We start from the raw sequence: 20,360 nt of genomic DNA, 5'->3' as shown, positions 1-20,360 counted from the left end.
TACGCATATTTTTATTAAGTCTATCTAATATGGATTTTGTAATCGACGTTGCTTCTAAAGACCCTCTGTGTAAAAAGATTAAGACATACTAGTGACCTGAATGTATGAAAATGATGTTTATCGAACTTTATCCCACTGAATTCTCACTCTCACGTTTTGCGTGCACATTTACTACCTTTATGAGAATTTCCGTATATAAAACACATACATAGTTCGAAATGGGGTTATGACTTATAAATTATTTAAAGTAAAAGGACTTTTTATTATTACTATTACTGTAATATTAAATTTAATAGTGAGTGAAATTTGTATTTTGTTTTAAATTTGTTTAACTGAAATTGAATACATCATAACACCCATATCGTTGTTAGTTATGAATGAAAATAACATAATTATAAAAGTAAATATTAAATGAATAGTACATATGTTTTTTATTTTAGTAGTAAGTATCCCTTAGGCACACCCCTTTAATTAATTTGTTAAAATATATGACAACAAAAGAGTTAGTGAAAAAAATTGTCAGTTACCAATTACTCGTTGCTGAATTACTAATATTATTATATTTAAGAATTTTGTGCAATCGTAAGTATGTCACCTGCGCTTGGTGTATTACCGCAACTCTTCGTGGTTGGTTAATGAGTTAGGTTACGTTTAACGAAAGAGATGCAATTCGCGTAACCTAATAAATTAATCTTGTAGTAAGAATAGAAGCTACAAAAACGAGCATTATTGTTGAGCGGGATTGGGACGAAGTTCCTGCACCTGACCTCGTTTCACGATAAGGGTCACGTCGTTTTTATATTGCGCGCGTTTCCAGGCTGTTTAAAAACCTTTCCAAAAAAAGGCAGCATTTCCGCTCTATGCGTGCATCCGTCTCATTCTGCCAAAGCACGGAAGAAAGAATGAGCGCGCCGCGCAAAGATTCTGCAGTTCTCCGCAAAGATAATATAAATCACTACGGTTCTAAGGTTCTCCGAGCTACACGAAAAATTTAAATGCGGCCTAAAAATATTTAGGACATGAAACTTGCATGAAACGTTAGTGTATACATGGTATACTTGGTCAAGCAGATCTTGTCAGTAGAAAAAGGCGGCAAATTTGAAAAATGTAGGCGCGAAGGGATATCGTCCCATAGAAAAATTGAATTTCGCGCCTTTTTTTACTGAGAAGATTTGCTTGACCAAGTATACAAAATAATATTTTAGTCATGTTGAAAATACATCTGTCCGACAGTGTAAAAGCCATTTAACACGCGTCTATTTTGTTTATGGTTCAAACCGTCAAAAATATGTCAAATGAAATTATTCAAAATGTCAAATGCTAAATCAAAAAATAACAATACAGAAATGTGAATAAATATATTTTATTTCGTTTAGTATTTAATAGCAAATATATTACATGCTAATTTACTTGTAATCGTAGTGCTCCTTACTCGTATTATACTTTGACATGATATGAAATAATCCTATCGATGTAATAGAGTTTTGGAGGCGTATCGTGTCAGCAATTATTAATTCCGTGTAATTTCTTCTAATATACAAACATGCATGAGGCATATGAAGTATCCCACCTTCTTAATCTTACGGTCCAAATAGAAGCTATTGCAGCATATGGTAAGAAAATCTTCGACTTAATACACCAATACCTGTTGAATATTTTCTACATTTTTGAGAGTATAATTTATAATAACAACAATAATTAAGTTCCTATAAACCCTGCGGTGATAAAATAGTAATCAGGATTTAAAACCTACCTATCCTAAGTTATATCATTAATTAGATTGTTTTGTTAACATACAGTTGTCTTGTAATGGGAACTTACTCTTTTTGAATCCCTTTTGGACCATTTTCACTAAATTACATCTATTCTTTAGATGGCCACCTCATACTGGGGACCAGGCAGGGCCACCTGATGATGTATTCACTGTCAACCACCAATGGGAATCAGAAATATGAGCTACAACTCTTACAGTACTGTAAGAATTTTAGCAAGAAACCTATTCAGCAGATTGAAGTGATCCCAGGTGAGAAAAAACAAAAAGAGAATTTCATTTGTATTAGAGATTGTGTATTGCATAAAATAAAATTAAAATTAAAATACATAGTAATTTTACTCATAACATAGTGGTGGATCCATGATTTTAGTTTGGGTAGGGCTTGAACCAATGTTTATATGTCTTTGGAGACCTTAAAAGTCTTTTATGAAGGAACTCTGATGCATTTGGGCAGGCCTTGAGCTTCTTAGCCCCCCCAAAAATCAAAAGACGTACATAAACGTCTTGTGTGATCTTTTTCTTATGAGAAAAAAGTTCACTGATAGTCAGTTTTTTGCTATTGGACAAAAAATAATAAAAACTGAAATAGTTTTTTCATTCATTTTCTTCTGCTTTCAGGAGATAACCTTCTATTGTGTCTCACCGATAACATACTAACGACACATGATATTAAAGGTGTGAATTTCCCACTTCAGAAAACATTTTCACAAACAAAAGGGGCATCCCTTTTTGCTATCGACAATAAGGTAAAGTTGCAAGAAAATCATAACAAGCTTTTTATTATATAGGTAATCTCTTTAATACTAATCTGGGGGCACGACCGTGCCCCCGCCAAGACAAGACAAAGGGCAAAAGCCAGTGCATATCTTTTCTCGGCACGTTTCGTCGTATTTTCGAACCCCCGAATACTATATCGTCGGGTGACAAGTAAAAGTCACTAACTAACATCATTGAAATGATTGGACAATAAACCGTGTTACAAGTGTAATAAAGTGCATTGTTACTTTAATTTTTTGATAGTACTTGGTGACTTTTACTTGTCACCCGACGATATTACAAAAACATTTATTTTATTTTTAGTCTCAAACCTCCATGACGGGTGAATCAAATTCCGTGGTCCGTCTCTGCGTCGCCGTGCGAAGGAAGCTGCAGTTGTTTTACGGAAAGAATAAAGAATTCAAACAGCATTTGTTTGACTTCAATATTCCTGACGTGCCTAAGGTTTTGGCGTGGGGCCAGCAATATTTATGTGTTGGGTTCAAATCGGAATATACATTGTATGATGTAAGTAATTATTTAGTAGATAATCTAATGTATTATTTAGAGTAGAACACATACTTCAGGTTCATACTTTAGGGTGCTGCACCTAATAACTTCTATTTACTTAATCAAAAAAACCTCTATTTTATGGTGGACAAAATATTGTATGTACATGTAATGTATAAACATTTGGTTTTGTAACTTAATTCATAATTTATTTATTTGCGTAAGATAGTACATGCAGGTTGATATAAGATTACACATAGGAATCAACTACCTCGTCGAATACAGACATGCAAATAATATTGGTCTTAATCTAATATATGTACAATTAATCATTGACATCATTAACAAAATAGTTAAACATTGTAGAATAAAAAAAAAATGTCTTATCACGAACCCAACCACTGAAATGTCGAAATGTCAGAGTTAAATACAAAAAAAAAGAAGAAAAAAGAAAAAGAAAAAAAGGAAAAAAGATAAGAAAAAAAGAAAAGAAAAAAAAGAAAAGAAAAAAGAAAAAAAGGAAAAAAAGAAAAAGAAAAAGGGACTTACCATAATGATAATTAATTTCGGCTTTGTAATGTTTGTGTTAACCCTAATATGAACCTTCGTGCATTCCGACAAGGTTCACAATGACGCGCCGCACACTATAAGCGTGGCGGAGGCGTACAAAGGTTACGCCACCGGTATGGTAAGGGTAGGGTAAGGTAGTAAATCAGTGGATTATCCCATCTGCCAATGACAAACTAAAAGTAATCTGCATCAGTCAATAATGTTCAGCTTGAAATCATTTATTTTCAGCTCTCATCAGGGAACCCCAAAGAACTCTTCCCGACCAGCAGCTCTAGGTCTCTAGAGCCCACCATAGCAAAGTATTCTGAAACTTGCTTTCTGTTGGGTCGCGATCTCACCTCAGTTTTAGTTGAAGAAGCTAAAGAGATAGAAATAAGGAATACTGTTAAGTGGCAGTCAGCCCCTATTGCCCTTGGTAAGAACACTATAAATACCTAATTATCGAAATAAAAAAAAATTGTATTAGAACAAATTAAATTATTTTCAGAAAATATTTTAATTTGTTTTTATTTCAAGTAGACACACTACTATAAATTATAAACTTTGAATAAATGTCATATACTAAGAAAAAGTGACCAAGGCCTCCAGTGCCCAGGGCTGGAATCGACCATAAGCCCATAAGCCTTCAGTAAGAAGTGCATATACTTGGAAAAATTCGACCTATGCCGCTGTGGCCCAGTGGCCGAATGGCTCAGGCACCTGCCGCGATAGCAGAGGACGCTGGTTCGATTCCTGCCTGGGGCACTGGAGGCCTTGGTCACTTTTTCTTAGTATATGACATTTATTCAAAGTTATAAAAAAAATTGGTGTAACTTAGGTGACAATCCAGTGTTATGGTACAGGTAGCAGCAGAAGTTGCTACGCGGGCGAGGTGTTCAAAATTACCTTGACACGCTCTTATTCTCTTAACATTAAAGTCGCGTCAAGATCATTTTGAACACCTCGTCCGCTTAGCCACTTCTGCTGCTGACTGTACTATCAAGAATAATGCAATCCTTATCCCTTCAATTTCGTTTGAAGTTTTCTTGAGTAGTTGACTGCAATTAAAAGATCAGTAAAAAACCTAAGCTTGTATTAAAATTTGTTTATTTATAAAAAATTATGTACAATCAAGGTCTAAATTATATTGTTTCACGACTTGTATTATCCTTTACGTAACATTTTAGACGGTGATTGTACATTTATTTTTGTTTATTACATAGATATCAATAGTATCAATACGCTAATAGGCTATATGTATTTTATCGTCAGGTGACAAGCAAAAGTTAGTGACTTTTAAGTTTTAAAGTTTAAAACTTTGTACTTTTAAAGTTAGTACCACCACAAGTTCATAGCCATAGTGAACCATATTGGTACGAAAAGAAGGTTGATTTTTGTTTAAATATTTTATAGTAATTAGTACTTTTGCTTGTCACCTGACGATATATCACATTCTTATTAATACAATAATTAAAGACCCGAGTCTATCTCGCGGCGCTGTCGAGAGCCTACTTAAGAGCCAACAGGAGCTAAGATTTAAATATTTTAGGTAAATATACCCGTCTCGCTAACGGAATTGGCTCCTAAAACTAGTGCGATAAGGACAAGGCGAAAAATCCTGCGTAAAAATATCAAAAATCGAGGTTTCGTACTCGATTGTTTCCTCCTCCAAAACTTAACCAATCGTAACCAAATTTGGAAATCTAAATGATTATGACATTATCTGTGTCGGACCGTTTTGCTTTTTTGACTAATTGATGTCAGTTTTGAATAGCACGCCTCTCATTTCGGCATAGTCAATTAGGCCATTTTGGCCATTTTTGAAGGGCTCTAGCGCCTTAAAAAACAAAAATATCAAAAAAAGCAAAACGGTCCGACACAGATATTGACAATATTAATCTGTGTTGAAAAAATCATTGCTCTAGCTTCAAAACCCACGGAGGAAACAGTCGAGTACGTTTGTATGGAGAAATGACCACTCCTGTTGGCTCTTAAATATACTAGGTACTATAGTGATATATTTTTATCTGTCTAGTGTGGGACGAGCCCTACCTCCTCGGGCTGATGCAGGACGACAACGTGGTGGTGCAAACGGTGGAACCCGCCTTGTTCGTGCAAACACTCCCAGAACTTAATAAAGCGAGACTGATGTACAGGTGAGTTTGTCAAAATATCCCTAATAGGCTACATGACTAATTTTTTTTTATGGTATCAATCGATCGGGTTTGTTTTTAGGATCAAATGTCTATATGGGACCCATTGCATTAAAGTAACACAAAAGTCAGAAATTGTAGTCAAAGTCCGACAGTCGCACTTCACTCGCGAAACGCCCTATACAAAACGGACAGAGGCCGTGACGTCATCGCCCATCTGGACCGCATCGCCCGTATGGACAAAACAAGAAAATTGCGTTTTTGTCGGTGAAATATTGCGTTTATGTATATAGTTGCTATACAATATTTTTTTGGATGAAATGTAAGGAATCGAATGGTACCCTTACTTTTATCGTTTTTGGAAGTTAAAAAAAACTTAAATTTTGAAACTTTCAGGTCCTGTAATTTTGTAATTTTTCAATATTTTATTTTAATATCCACATTATTGTGATAAATTGCTCGTTTGCTATCTATTTTACTAGATTTTGTTATAAAATTCAACATGTGTCATCATCCCTATTCAAGTAGGTCTAGCAACAAGCACTTTCTAAACGATGAACGGGTTCTTTAACATGCAAGCAAACCAACGGAATGTTCTGATTCGCAATTCTCACATTTTGTTAAGTCTGTTCATACTATAAATAAAATGTGAAGATTTCAGGGGGGAAAAAAATGAGACTCCTCATTTATTTATTTAAACATTATTGCACAAAAGAACAACTCAATGTACAAAAGGCGAACTTAATGTCACGAGGCATTCTCTACCAGTCAACCTCATGTGTTACTTGAACTATTTTATGACCGCGTGGTTAACACATCTTTGCATCACTGCAAAAAATGGAATAGAGTCGGACCAAGTTAACTCTGCATGGCATTTATAATGAAAAGGTGCGGTAATGTCACCATTAATGTCAAATTTCTGTGACAATATGACCTTTAGGTATAATGCCACCGCCTCAAGTCCGTGCAAAATTTACCTTAGACAGATTCTAATTGTTCTGTTTGTACCTCGTTTTTGCAACGCGACTAATATGCCTCCTTATACAATGAATTCCAGATGTAACCGAGGCCTGGTGTTTGCCGCCTCGGTAGGGCAAGTGTGGTGTCTAAGTTCCGTGGACATCAATAAACAAATACAGCAGCTGCTCAAAGACAAACAGTTCCAAATCGCCATCAACTTGACGGTGAGTAGATGGACTAACGTAACGCTTGTTCACTTTATCGTGATGATTAAAACCAAAATATTACTTTGCTAATCCGCGAAAAGATAACGTGCTAGTCAATCAGTGCTAACCCGTTATAATGGGCTACATGACTAATTTTTTTTATGGTATCAATCGATCGGGTTTGTTTTTAGGATCAAATGTCTATATGAGACCCATTGCATTAAAGTAACACAAAGGTCAGAAATTGTAGTCAAAGGCCGACAGTCGCACTTCTCTCGCGAAACGCCCTATACAAAACGGCCAAGGGCCGTGACGTCATCGCCCATCTTGTAGTATGGACAAAACAAGAAAATTGCGTTTTTGTCGGTGAAATATTGCGTTTATATATATATAGTTGCTATACAATATTTTATTGCATGAAATGTAAGGAATCGAATGGTACCCTTACTTTTATCGTTTTTGGAAGTTAAAAAAAACTTAAATTTTGAAACTTTCAGGTCCTGTATTTTTGTAATTTTTCAATATTTTATTTTAATATCTATATAATTGTGATAAATTGCTCGTTTGCTATCTATTTTACTAGATTTTGTTATAAAATTCAACATGTGTCATCATCCCTATTACTTGCGTATTTTTTACATGCAATTAATGACCCACCGCAAAAATAAATACGCAAATAAATATAATAAACCACCACCAAAAGAACAATACTCGACATGCACGTGTTTGGCCTCTCTACGAGGCATCCTCAGATGTTGACGGTCTGACGCCCGGCAACGGATTAATTGCATGCAAAAAATACGCAAGTAAGTATAACGGGTTAGCACTGATTGACTAGCACGTTATTTTTTCGCGGATTAGCAAAGTAATATTTTGGTTTTAATTCATATGGATTTCCGCAAAGTAACGCCTGATTCTATTCATTATTAATCGTAATGTGCAATATGCCGGTACAAACTCATTTCTCGACGTATTTGGGTCCTTGGGATGGAAGATCACTGGTTGAAATTCGTCAAAACGCTTTCTTACCGAGCGAAGCAAGGTCTTTGGGAGGACCTTCGTGTTTGTATGTTCCGATGACTGTATTGTTTATTCAAGTTTCATGAAGTTGAACCGGAACTTAATGCAATATATATTATTATACAAAAACAAACGACAAAAAATCACTTTTTACAGTAGGTGCTGGTTAAAATATATGTTCATGCATTCCAATAAGGTTTACTATTGCCCGTTAAACAATCGTTCGTTCCAAAGCTGAAAAAACAAAGTGTTTCCAAGTTGTAAGCTGCATTCATAAGTGAAATAATAATCTACACTTAATTAAGTTTATACATATAATAATTTGCTCAATATTTTTCCTTGTGTTTTATTATTCTTTAAATATCTTTCCTGGTGTGATTACCTGCATCACCATGCCAGTGGTATATTTTATCCTTTTAGCTATCGCAGTTACTTTTGTTTAATATACACTGGCGTACATGTTCGTTTACTGTCATTAAAATAATTTAATTTGTTTTCAACGAGTGCTCTTATACTGTGATTCTTTTTAAACATACCGTTTTTGCTAGTAATCTTTTGAAATAGAACTGTTTTTTAAGATTTTTTTAGTCAAGGTTGTTTATACCTGAAATTAATTTTTTTTATCAGGTTTTAAATGTTATAATTTGGTGAATTTAGTCGTGTTAAACATTGTGATCAGTGTTTAGTTATAATTTCTTGATATTTCTGCGACTAAATTAGCAAGATGATGCAAAAATTAAAAACTGCTCGTGCTATCCGGAACAGAAAGGGGACGCTTGAATTGTTGATTCGTGTAAGTAATAATAAAATAGCAGTTTGTGTGTAGTTTCAGCCGTCTTTGTACAAAGTAGGCAATTAAAAATGGCATTGGAGGCCAAAAATGTTGTAAGGCAACGCAAGAGAAAAAATAATACGACTTAATTACACATATCATGTATTGTAGGTATGTACCATAATTTAATAGAACCGTATATAAACCCGAGAAACTAAATAATGTCTACCAGAAACCAGTATATCTTACAGCAATTATTTCTGGTTTATTCTCACTGAAAATGCTTATATTAACACATTCACTACCAGGAACCCACCTGGTGGGCGCTCGTGAACTGTGCTCAGATGCCAGACAACCCGCTGGGCGGGTTGTTTTGTACGCAGCTATAGACGACCGGCTTCTGGGGTAGTGCACCGTTTTTTGTCTGGCAGTGAATGTGTTAAAAAACTGTACTTCAAAATGAAAACCATCACATCCCAGCCCACAATTCACGAATTCTTCGTTTCTTACAGAGTTTGAACGACTGCCCGGAGGAAGATAAGCGTCAAAAGATACATTCCATCCAAATGCTCTACGCTCTAGAGCTTTTCGACAACAAGAAATACGCTCAGGCTATGAACGAATTCGGTAAACTGAACACCGATCCCGCTGACGTCATAAAGTTATTCCCAGAGCTAGACAATAAACCGGGTTCTAGCGGGAAAAATGGGAAACTAAAAGGGGAAGACTTGGAAAATGCATTGAACGCTTTAGTAAAGTACTTGTTGGAGTTGAGGTCGAGGAAGAGTAGCGCGAGCGAAGCGAGTGGTTCGCAAGATGAGGCGGGACAAAGGAATGTGCAACAGCAGCTGGAACTCATTGATATAACGCTGCTGAAGTGTTATTTGCAGGTTTGTTTTAAAGTAGCAAATAGTACCGTGTATTTACTGACCATATTTGGTCTAATTTTATATTAATTTTGTATTAAGTATATGTGTAAGTTTATCAATAGGTATATAGTTTATATTCATAATGATATAGTCTTGTTTTCAAATTAAGTTATTCTAAAAGACACTGCACCTACTTAATCTTTCTGGTTTTACCCATTGGTTGACTGGTAGAGAATGCCTTAAGGCATTAAGTCCGCCATTTGTACCTTCATGTATTGTGCAATAAAGATTAAGATAAATAATAATTTTACCTTTTTGAAATTCAGAAAAAATTCCAAAACCCAAACAAAAAAATCTTAACCTTAGTCAGTTTTATCATATTCAATCTGTTACAATATGTAACCGTATGACCGCCAAAGACGTCAACTGGCGCGTGCAGCTACAACCCAATATCACCCTTCGTGCATTCATACAATATTTTTTTACTTTTAAGTTACTTAACCTTTTTTAAAAGGCGATAATATAAAAATTTACATTCGATTCCGCAGTTATGGAACACCGACCCATCACTCTAACCAATTTCAGCGAATATTTCCATCATATTATTCACTAGAATGTCTTAACCGCTAATCATAGCAGCACAGCGTAAGGTTATATTGCTAACTCACTCTTTTTTACTGCCTCTTTTAGCGCAACAAATCACTAATTACGCCTATTTTCACCAGATCAACGACGCCCTAATCGCGCCACTCCTACGCTTGAACAACTGCCGACTAGACGAAGCCGAAAAGATCCTGTCAGCGCACGGGAAATACACGGATCTTGTAATCTTGTACCAAACTAAAGGGCAGCATCTGAAGGCTCTGCAGTTATTGAAAGAGCAGGCTAAACAGCCGGACTCTAATCTCAAGGGGTACAATATGACCAAGAAGTGCTTGCAGCAACTAGGTAATATTTTAATACCAGTTACTTAACTAATTCAATTAGAAAATACACGGATCTCGTGATCTGGTACTAAACTAAAGGGCAGCATCTGAAGGCTCTGCAGTTATTGAAGGAGCAGGCTAAACAGCCGCACTCTAATCTCAAGGGGTACAATATGACCAAGAAGTGCTTGCAGCAACTAGGTAATATTTTAATACCAGTTATTTAACTAATTCAATTAGAAAATACACGGATCTCGTGATCTGGTACTAAACTAAAGGGCAGCATCTGAAGGCTCTGCAGTTATTGAAGGAGCAGGCTAAACAGCCGGACTCTAATCTCAAGGGGTACAATATGACCAAGAAGTGCTTGCAGCAACTAGGTAATATTTTAATACCAGTTATTTAACTAATTCAATTAGAAAATATAAGGATGTCGAAGTCTAGTTCCAAACTAAAGGGCAGCATCTGAAGGCTCTGCAGTTATTAAAGGAGCAGGCTAAACAGCCGGACTCTAATCTCAAGGGGTACAATATGACCAAGAAGTGTTTGCAACAACTAGGTAATATTTTAATACTAGTTATTTAACTAATTCAATTAGAAAATATAAGGATGTCGAAGTCTAGTTCCAAACTAAAGGGCAGCATCTGAAGGCTCTGCAGTTATTGAAGGAGCAGGCTAAACAGCCGGACTCTAATCTCAAGGGGTACAATATGACCAAGAAGTGTTTGCAGCAACTAGGTAATATTTTAATACTAGTTATTTAACTAATTCAATTAGAAAATATAAGGATGTCGAAGTCTAGTTCCAAACTAAAGGGCAGCATCTGAAGGCTCTGCAGTTATTGAAGGAGCAGGCTAAACAGCCGGACTCTAATCTCAAGGGGTACAATATGACCAAGAAGTGTTTGAAGCAACTAGGTAATATTTTAATACCAGTTATTTAACTAATTCAATTAGAAAATATACGGATGTCGTAGTCTTGTTCCAAACTAAAGGGTAGCATCTGAAGGCTCTGCAGTTATTGAAGGAGCAGGCTAAACAGCCGGACTCCAATCTCAAGGGGTACAATATGACCAAGAAGTGTTTGCAGCAACTAGGTAATATTTTAATACCAGTTATTTAACTAATTCAATTAGAAAATATAAGGATGTCGAAGTCTAGTTCCAAACTAAAGGGCAGCATCTGAAGGCTCTGCAGTTATTAAAGGAGCAGGCTAAACAGCCGGACTCTAATCTCAAGGGGTACAATATGACCAAGAAGTGTTTGCAACAACTAGGTAATATTTTAATACTAGTTATTTAACTAATTCAATTAGAAAATATAAGGATGTCGAAGTCTAGTTCCAAACTAAAGGGCAGCATCTGAAGGCTCTGCAGTTATTGAAGGAGCAGGCTAAACAGCCGGACTCTAATCTCAAGGGGTACAATATGACCAAGAAGTGTTTGCAGCAACTAGGTAATATTTTAATACCCTATCTATGGATGCCTGCAACTCCAGAGGTGTTACATGCGCGTTGCCGACCTTTTAAAAACCTGTAGGTACACTCCTTTTTTGGAGAACCCCATACTGTAGTGTAGACCCTCGGGAAAACCTCGGAAGGCTCATTCCACAGCCGGAGCGTCTGCGGGAGGAAATTCCTCTTAAACCGCACAGTACGCGACCATTTAGGTTCTAGGGTGTGTGGATGAACACTGCCGATGGCGAGCGGTGCGGTGATAGAAAGCGGCCGTTGACATTATGTCTAACAATACTTCAGACCACAGCCCATTGTACAAGCGGTAGAACACACACAAGGCAAACTCTCTCCTTAGACTTAAAGGTTCATTACAGCTTGTGAGTGTGTGTTAATACTAGTTATTTAACCTCCTAAGACTAAATGTTCATTCCAATCCAATTTACATATTTGTGCAATCTAATTTGAACCTTTCATGACCCAAATAAAGTAGCATTTCTTTTGTTTCATTGCTTTTTAAAACAAACGAAATTCGTTCTAATTTACTTATAGTATAAGGTTCAAATTAAAAATTTGGAAACTTTATATGGTGGGTGTTACGAAGTTAACTAATTAAATCAGAAAATACACGGATCTTCCGATCTTGTACCAAACTAAAGGCTAGCAACTGAAGGCTCTGCAGTTACTGAAGGAGCAGGCTACAGATGTAGTGCATAATCCTTTGCCATCGTATTTTCTTTCAACCAATGTAATTTCTTATGTTTTGAGACATACTATAGGTATGTTTTGTTGAAGGTGCCGAACACATAAACCTCATCTTCGAATTCTCCGATTGGATAATTCGGGACCACCCAGAAGAAGGCTTAAAGATATTCATCGAAGACAAAATCGAAGTCGAAAATCTACCGCGACCGAAAGTTCTAGATTTCCTACTACGAGAACACAAATCTCTAGTCGTACCTTATTTAGAACATGTTATACACACATGGAATGATACTAATAATCTATTCCACGATGCTTTGATTAATATGTACAGAGAAAAAATTACGGATAAAAAGGCTAATATTACTGAGGAGGAGCTCCAGCATACGAAGTCGAAATTGTTGGCTTTCCTGGAGAAATCTTCGCATTATACGCCGGAGAGAGTAATATTGCATTTCCCGGCCGACAGTTTGTTCGAGGAGAGGGCAATCATTTTGGAGAAGTTGGGCAGACATGAACAGGCGCTAGCTATTTATGTACAGATTTTAGGTAAGTGTTTTAGGTGTGTGTGTGTCTGAGTGTGTGTGTGTGTGTGTGTGTGTGTGACTTTTTTTTTTTTATAGATTGAAATTAGATAAATATCTTTTTGGATTTTCATGTAATAAATAAAACTGCTTTCAGAAAATAGAAAACGTACGTCACTCTTTGCTTAACACGTTCACTTATACGAGTCTCATTCTAGCAATTTACTAATTACTTCACTTTACCTGATTCTCATATCTTTTTTTTATTTTTATGTACCATAGAAAGATTCAACATTTTCAACAAGAATATTTGGGCAAATCGAGTGAAGTGAAATTAAAATATGAATCTATTGCACACAAAAAAGTCTATTTGCTATGTTATGTTACAATCAAAAGTTGAAGATCGCCCTGAGCCATTCAACTCAAAACAGTTAACTCAAGTTAACGTAGAATTTAATACCAAATCATTTCAGGTGACGTCGATCGAGCCATACAGTACTGCGAGAAAACATGCGATAGATCCAATGAAAAGAGCCGCGACATATACATAATGCTACTCCGAATACTCATGAACCCTCAACAGAGCAGCGCGCTCACAGGCCCCCTGGCCAACATACCCAGACACCCGAAAACGTCGGAGCCTGACCTGGAGACAGCTCTTAGTATACTGGAGAAGCACGCAGACAAGATATCTCCAGTCAAGGTGGGTTGATACTGCTATATTGCGACAGCTCTTTGAAAAGAGCCGCGACATATACATCATGCTACTTCGAATACTGATGAACCCTCAACAGAGCAGCGCGCTCACAGGCCCTCTGGCCAACATACCCAGACACCCGAAAACGTCGGAGCCTGACCTGGAGACAGCTCTTAGTATACTGGAGAAGCACGCAGACAAGATATCTCCTGTCAAGGTATGTTGATACTGTTATATTGCGATAGCTCTTTGAAAAGAGCCGCGACATATACATAATGCTACTTCGAATCCTGATGAACCCTCAACAGAGCAGCGCGCTCACAGGCCCTCTGGCCAACATACCCAGACACCCGAAAACGTCGGAACCTGACCTGGAGACAGCTCTTAGTATACTGGAGAAGACGCAGACAAGATATCTCCTGTCAAGGTATGTTGATACTGTTATATTGCGATAGCTCTTTGAAAAGAGCCGCGACATATACATAATGCTACTTCGAATCCTGATGAACCCTCAACAGAGCAGCGCGCTCACAGGCCCCCTGGCCAACATACCCAGACACCCGAAAACATCGGAGCCTGACCTCGAGACAGCTCTTTATATACAGGAGAAGCACGCAGACAAGATATCTCCAGTCAAGGTATGTATTAGGTTACTGTTGGAACATATATGTACTTATATTGTAGTAGATCTATCGAAAATAGTTGCTACATATCCAGATAAATCCTCAACAGAGCAGCGCGCTCGCCCGTCCTCTAGCTATCCTATACCCTCAACTCTGGCCGCTTTAACAGTCCTTTTTGCTGCGTGCAGATGGAAACATGAACTCCCATATAGAATCCTTACCGTTCGGTTGCCAGTGCTGCTATCTAAAAATTGATTGCGAGAGAAAAATCTTATGAAGCCATACCGTTACTTTTGTCTGATTTGCGCGATACTGACGCCCGGGGTATTCGTTATTTGACAGCGGTGTATCAGTATAAAAATATGAGTGTTTCTAAATTTCAAATATTTTCTTCATCGCTTTTAGTTACCTAATTCACACAACCAATACTGTTAATAATCCATGTTCTAAAGGTTAAGAGCCAACAGGAGCTGAGATTTAAATATTTTAGGTAAATATACCCGTCCCGCTAACGGAAGCGGCTCCTAAAACTAGTGCGATAAGGACAAGGCGAAAAATCCTCCGTAAAATTCTCAAATATCGAGGTTTCGTATTCGACTGTTTCCTCCTCCAAAACTTAACCAATCGTAACCAAATTTGGAAATCTAAATGATTATGAAATTATCTGTGTCGGACCGTTTTGCTTTTTTGGCTAATTGATATCAGTTTTGAATACCACATCTCTCATTGCGGCATAGTCAATTAGGCCATTTTTGAAGGGCTCTAGCGCCTTAAAAAACAAAAATATCAAAAAAATCAAAACGGTCCGACACAGATATTGACAATATTAATCTGTATTAAAAAAATCATTGCTCTAGCCTTAAAACCCACGGAGGAAACAGTCGAGTACGTTTGTATGGAGAAATGACCACTCCTGTTGGCTCTTAAATCTCGTTCAGGCCCTGTCCGTGCTGCCCGATTCAGTGCCGCTGGCCAGGTTGAAGCACTTCCTAGAGAGCGCACTAGACAACCAGCTGACGCTCAAGCGGAGGACGCAAGTGCTCAAGGGATTGCTGTATGCGGAACATTTACAGGTACCTATTACTTTTTAGGGTTCCGTACCCAAAGGGTAAAAACGGGACCCTGTTACTAAGACTCCGCTGTCCGTCCGTCCGTCCGTCCGTCCGTCCGTCTGTCACCAGGCTGTATCTCACGAACCGTGATAGCTAGACAGTTGAAATTTTCACAGATGATGTATTTCTGTTGCCGCTATAACAACAAATACTAAAAACAGACTAAAATAAAGATTTAAGTGGGGCTCCCATACAACAAACGTGATTTTTGACCGAAGTTAAGCAACGTCGGGCGGGGTCAGTACTTGGATGGGTGACCGTTTTTTTGCTTGTTTTGCTCTATTTTTTGTTGATGGTGCGGAACCTTCCGTGCACGAGTCCGACTCGCACTTGGCCGGTTTTTTTTTAATTTTTAGACGACACGAACACATAACGTTTCATGAACTTTACAAGTAAATGTTTTTTTTTTTTTTCATTTTTGTATACCTAGTCGCTTCATGTGAAATATATATTCGCTTATATGCTATTGAATAGCAGAGCTATTCTAAGAGAATTTGTAGGTAATAATTATTGACAATTTAGTCAGAATATTTAGATGTAATGTGGACTGTATCAAAATGTAGATGGAAAATACATAAAGGCAATTATTTTATCGCGTTTACGAAAACTAAAAATTTACTGTCCAATTTTTTCCAGGTACAAGAGGTGAAACAGTACCACGAGTCAAAGAGCGTAGTAATCAACGATTACAACGTGTGCCCCGTGTGCAAGAAGCGCTTCGGCAACCAGAGCGCCTTCGTGCGGTACCCTAACGGTGACATCGTGCACTATTCATGTAGGCTAGACAAGTGAACCCATCGACTTTGTGTCATTCCGACGATATGAGTCTGTCAGGCATACAGGGTGGCCAAAAGAATAGGTTGACAATTAATTTTAACAAACGTTTGCGTTTGTGCATCAATGCTAAAAGAGAACATTTTAAAGATAATATGTTTTTTTTTAGTAAAATGATATAATATTTAAAACCTTCGCGTTTTGAACACATATTAACTCACATTTATAGACGGGTCTAACGCGAAATTTATTCAATTACCTTTATATACCGAAAAGGCCAAAGGATCTATCTTCGGACGTGTGCGTGGATATTGTGAGTGTTGCGTGTCGGACTATTGACAATAATTAACATTATGTGTAGTGGGTGGTTTGAAAATGTGATGTCTACCCCAAACTTTTTCATACACTTTTCGTCGGGTAGTTGCACAAATCTCTGTTTTGACATTTTGCTGGGACATCAGTTGGCCGCGACCATGACCAGTGAAACCTGTGTCGAAACGTCGGTATATAAAGGTAATTGAATAAATTTCGCGTTAGACCCGTCTATAAATGTGAGTTAAAATGATAGACGTTTTAATTCTTTATAACATTTTGTAAAAACGTGTAAGAAAGAAAAACATTCCTTAAATTTATTGGCCACTCTGTACTGCTGAATTTAGGTCCCCCTAATGATCTTTACAACCACCGGTCGCTGCCTGATGTAACGGTAAAAGTAGTACCTATGTATCGTACTAGTACGTGAGCGCCCCGAACCTAAACATAGTCGTAAAGGTAGTCCAAGGGCTTCGGCATAGAGTTGTAAAAACATAGACTAGGAATCCTCTAGACGGAGTTTAGAGCACTTATTTCATGAAACCGATGCTGCCAAAAATACGGGGGTGCGGGGGGACGAGGTGAGCGAATCCCGTGCCGTGATTGGTCCGTTCAAAGACACGGACCAATCACGGCACGGGATTCTGACACTTTGACTCGAAGTTGGAGTAAAACTACCGTATATAGTGGCAGAGGGGGTAGCGTTACTATGCTCAGTCTAGACCTAGAGGATGTCTTGTCTGTGTGTAAAAATGTATAGGCATATTATTTATATTCTTCATTGGCAACTCATACGACGACACTTACGTCATTTTGTGTTCACATACATTTCTACCAATGCATCAAATAAAAAATAGTTTAAATGTTAAAACAGCCGAAACATTTAAACAACTTCAACATACACACATTTGATAAAAATAAATGTTTTGTTATTTTATAATTATGTAGATAGTTCGCATATCTATCCACACGCCGATTTATCCAAAACCGTGGTGGGAACCCATAAAGTCAGGGCTACGGGCATATTCAATGTCGAATAAAACACGTGTCCTCATATACGTAATGTTCTTGTAATGTCCTGTTTGTTGCATTGTTTTGTATATGTCGGCGGCCGATCGTAAGATCAGGCATATCGTGAAACGTGAAAATCTTTGACCCGTTCCCTGAGTAGACGGAGCCCCGCTATGCGGGGCTCCTTTTTCTGGGCCGTTTACCCTTCGGGCATCTAAAGCAACCTAACGAACCTATCCTACCTATATATTGGTTTAATGTCACTATCGTCAAAACATTACACAGGAACATTACGATCTGCCTGATCTTACGATCGGCCGCCGACATATATACTGCTTTAGTAGAATTACATACATTGCATGAAGTAGATACGAGAATGTATTTAGTGCCTGTATTGCCCTGTATATTTTACTTAAAGTTAAGGCAGATTTTCGCAAATACTGCGATGAATAAATAATCAATTGGGCAATATTTGCGAATTGCGTCTTGTGGTCATTTACCTAGAAATTAATTGCTTTAAGTGTAAATTATAGATGAAGACTTGGCTGTATATTTATGAATTTTATATTTCGTGATAATATGTTAATATTTATACCTGTATAAATGATATATTATAGACTGTAGTAAAATTTATATCGGAATTATTTGGTTTTAATCACCTGCTACCAAAGATAAAATATTAATTAAGAACACATTAAAGTGGTTACCACTTATAGCCTTGTGATATTTTTGTAGGGTACGTCTCAAAGTACACAAAAAATGAGTATAAAGGTCCTATCACTCCATAACCATAAACTGTTTTGAACTCTACAAGAATTGTATCTAAGCCAAGTGGTTAGGATTTTGCTGGTTTAAACTACCCAATACCCATATACAGGGTGTCCCAAGAAGTAGTGATATACTGAAGCTGGGAGGTAGAGGACCTAGAAGGTTATCTGAATTCCGCAATTTTTCGTATTTTCGGAATTATGATTTTTTTTAATTTTTCACCTATCGCCGAGTACGATGAGATTTTTATTTATGGTGACGTGAATTGTTGCGGTAGATGCTTGATTTTTTTTGTGTGCTACGCTGATAGATAGGCCAATTCAGTATGGTAACATTTACTATCGTTAGATCTTTGATGGAATTTAAAAAAAAAATAATGCCAAGAAAGATAAAATTACCCAGTATGTTCACAACTTCAAGGGCGCTTAGAAAAATAAAACATACTGGGTAATTTTATCTTCTGTAAGATAAGATAAGATAAGATACATTTATTTCATTATAAAATACATTATAAATTTGCCTTAAATCAAACCTAAAACGCATTACTATAATGATCGTCAAGAGATTACGTTCATGCAAAGGAATACAATTATGTATAATTATTGTTGGTATATCTCTTAAGATGTTTTCTTAAAAACATGAGTGAATAGAGGTAAGTGATGAAGAAGGAATACATTTTTCGGGTTCTCTAATATGTTCTCACTGCTGAGGTGAAAAGTTTTGTGAACTACACGAGATCAAAGTTATTTACATCTCGTGCGCTTTTGAGTCCCTTACTACGCTCAAGATTCTAAATTAGATTAGATCTAGTATAGAATCTTTCGCTTGCACGGGACTCAAAATAAGCACTCGAAGAAATATCAAACTTTGATCTCTTGTTGTACAAATCAGGGATGTTGCGAACATCCGCATCCGCATCCGCAACCGCGGAACTTCCGCATTATTTTCGACATCCGCATCCGCATCCGCATAAAATCGATGCGGAGCTTATGCGGATGCGGATGTCGAACAAGTCGGTACAGGAACGTCTTAGCGGCGGCGTAAGTGCTAGGTAATTTCGTCATTACCTATAACGATATCGTCTAGAATAGTCTAGATCCAGAAAAGTCGGCCAAGTTACTGTTTATTAAATATAACGCACTTATATTCTTGCACAAATACTAAACGTTTCGTTTTTTTTTTAATAAAAAGTACTAAAAATTTAATATTTGACGTTTTTTAAGTACGTAATCTTGACATCCGCATCCGCATCCGCATCCGCGGATGTGAGCCTTTAAATATCCGCATCCGCATCCGCATCCGCGGATGTCAAAAAATCTGCATCCGCAACATCCCTGGTACAAATAACTATTTTGAGTTTCAGTTCTGTAAAATATTTCTATTTCTTGCACCATTTTTGAGAAAAGCACTATATATGACTCGGCTGGAAGGCTACTTGCTGGCTTCGGATTCAATTAAACCCCCATGGGTATGGGGAACCCCCAAAATTTATTGGTTTTTAGGGTTCCGTACCCAAAGGGTAAAAACGGGACCCTATTACTAAGACTCCGCTGTCCGTCCGTCCGTCTGTCACCAGGCTGTATCTCACGAACCGTGAAAGCTAGACAGTTGAAATTTTCACAGACGATGTATTTCTGTTGCCGCTATAACAACAAATGCTAAAAACAGAATAAAATAAAGATTTAAGTGGGACTCCCATACAACAAACGTGATTTTTGACCGAAGTTAAGCAACGTCGGGCGGGGTCAGTACTTGGATGGGTGACCGTTTTTTCGCTAGTTTTTTTTTGCTTGTTTTGCTCTATTTTTTGTTGATGGTGCGGAACCCTCCGTGCGCGAGTCCGACTCGCACTTGGCCGGTTTTTTTTTTTTCAATTTTTGTGTGAAAATC

General features: G+C 37.3%; 1 protein-coding gene across 1 annotated transcript; it reads left to right on the top strand.

Moving 5' to 3' along the window:
- The first annotated feature begins 1,312 nt into the window (after positions 1-1,312).
- Positions 1,313-16,397, top strand: LOC134653503 (vam6/Vps39-like protein). The gene is made up of 13 exons (XM_063508873.1): positions 1,313-1,613; positions 1,874-2,023; positions 2,393-2,520; positions 2,855-3,058; positions 3,839-4,025; positions 5,625-5,745; positions 6,800-6,926; positions 9,213-9,590; positions 10,295-10,517; positions 12,743-13,198; positions 13,647-13,876; positions 15,432-15,570; positions 16,246-16,397. Exons 1-13 carry the CDS (start codon positions 1,544-1,546, stop codon positions 16,395-16,397), a joined length of 2,565 nt encoding a protein of 854 aa, XP_063364943.1. The 5' UTR covers positions 1,313-1,543.
- The last annotated feature ends 3,963 nt before the right edge of the window (positions 16,398-20,360 follow it).

Source organism: Cydia amplana, chromosome 13 (genome assembly GCF_948474715.1).
Source record: "Cydia amplana chromosome 13, ilCydAmpl1.1, whole genome shotgun sequence".
NCBI lineage: Eukaryota > Metazoa > Arthropoda > Insecta > Lepidoptera > Tortricidae > Cydia > Cydia amplana.
This window is presented reverse-complemented; position numbering and strand designations above follow the sequence as displayed.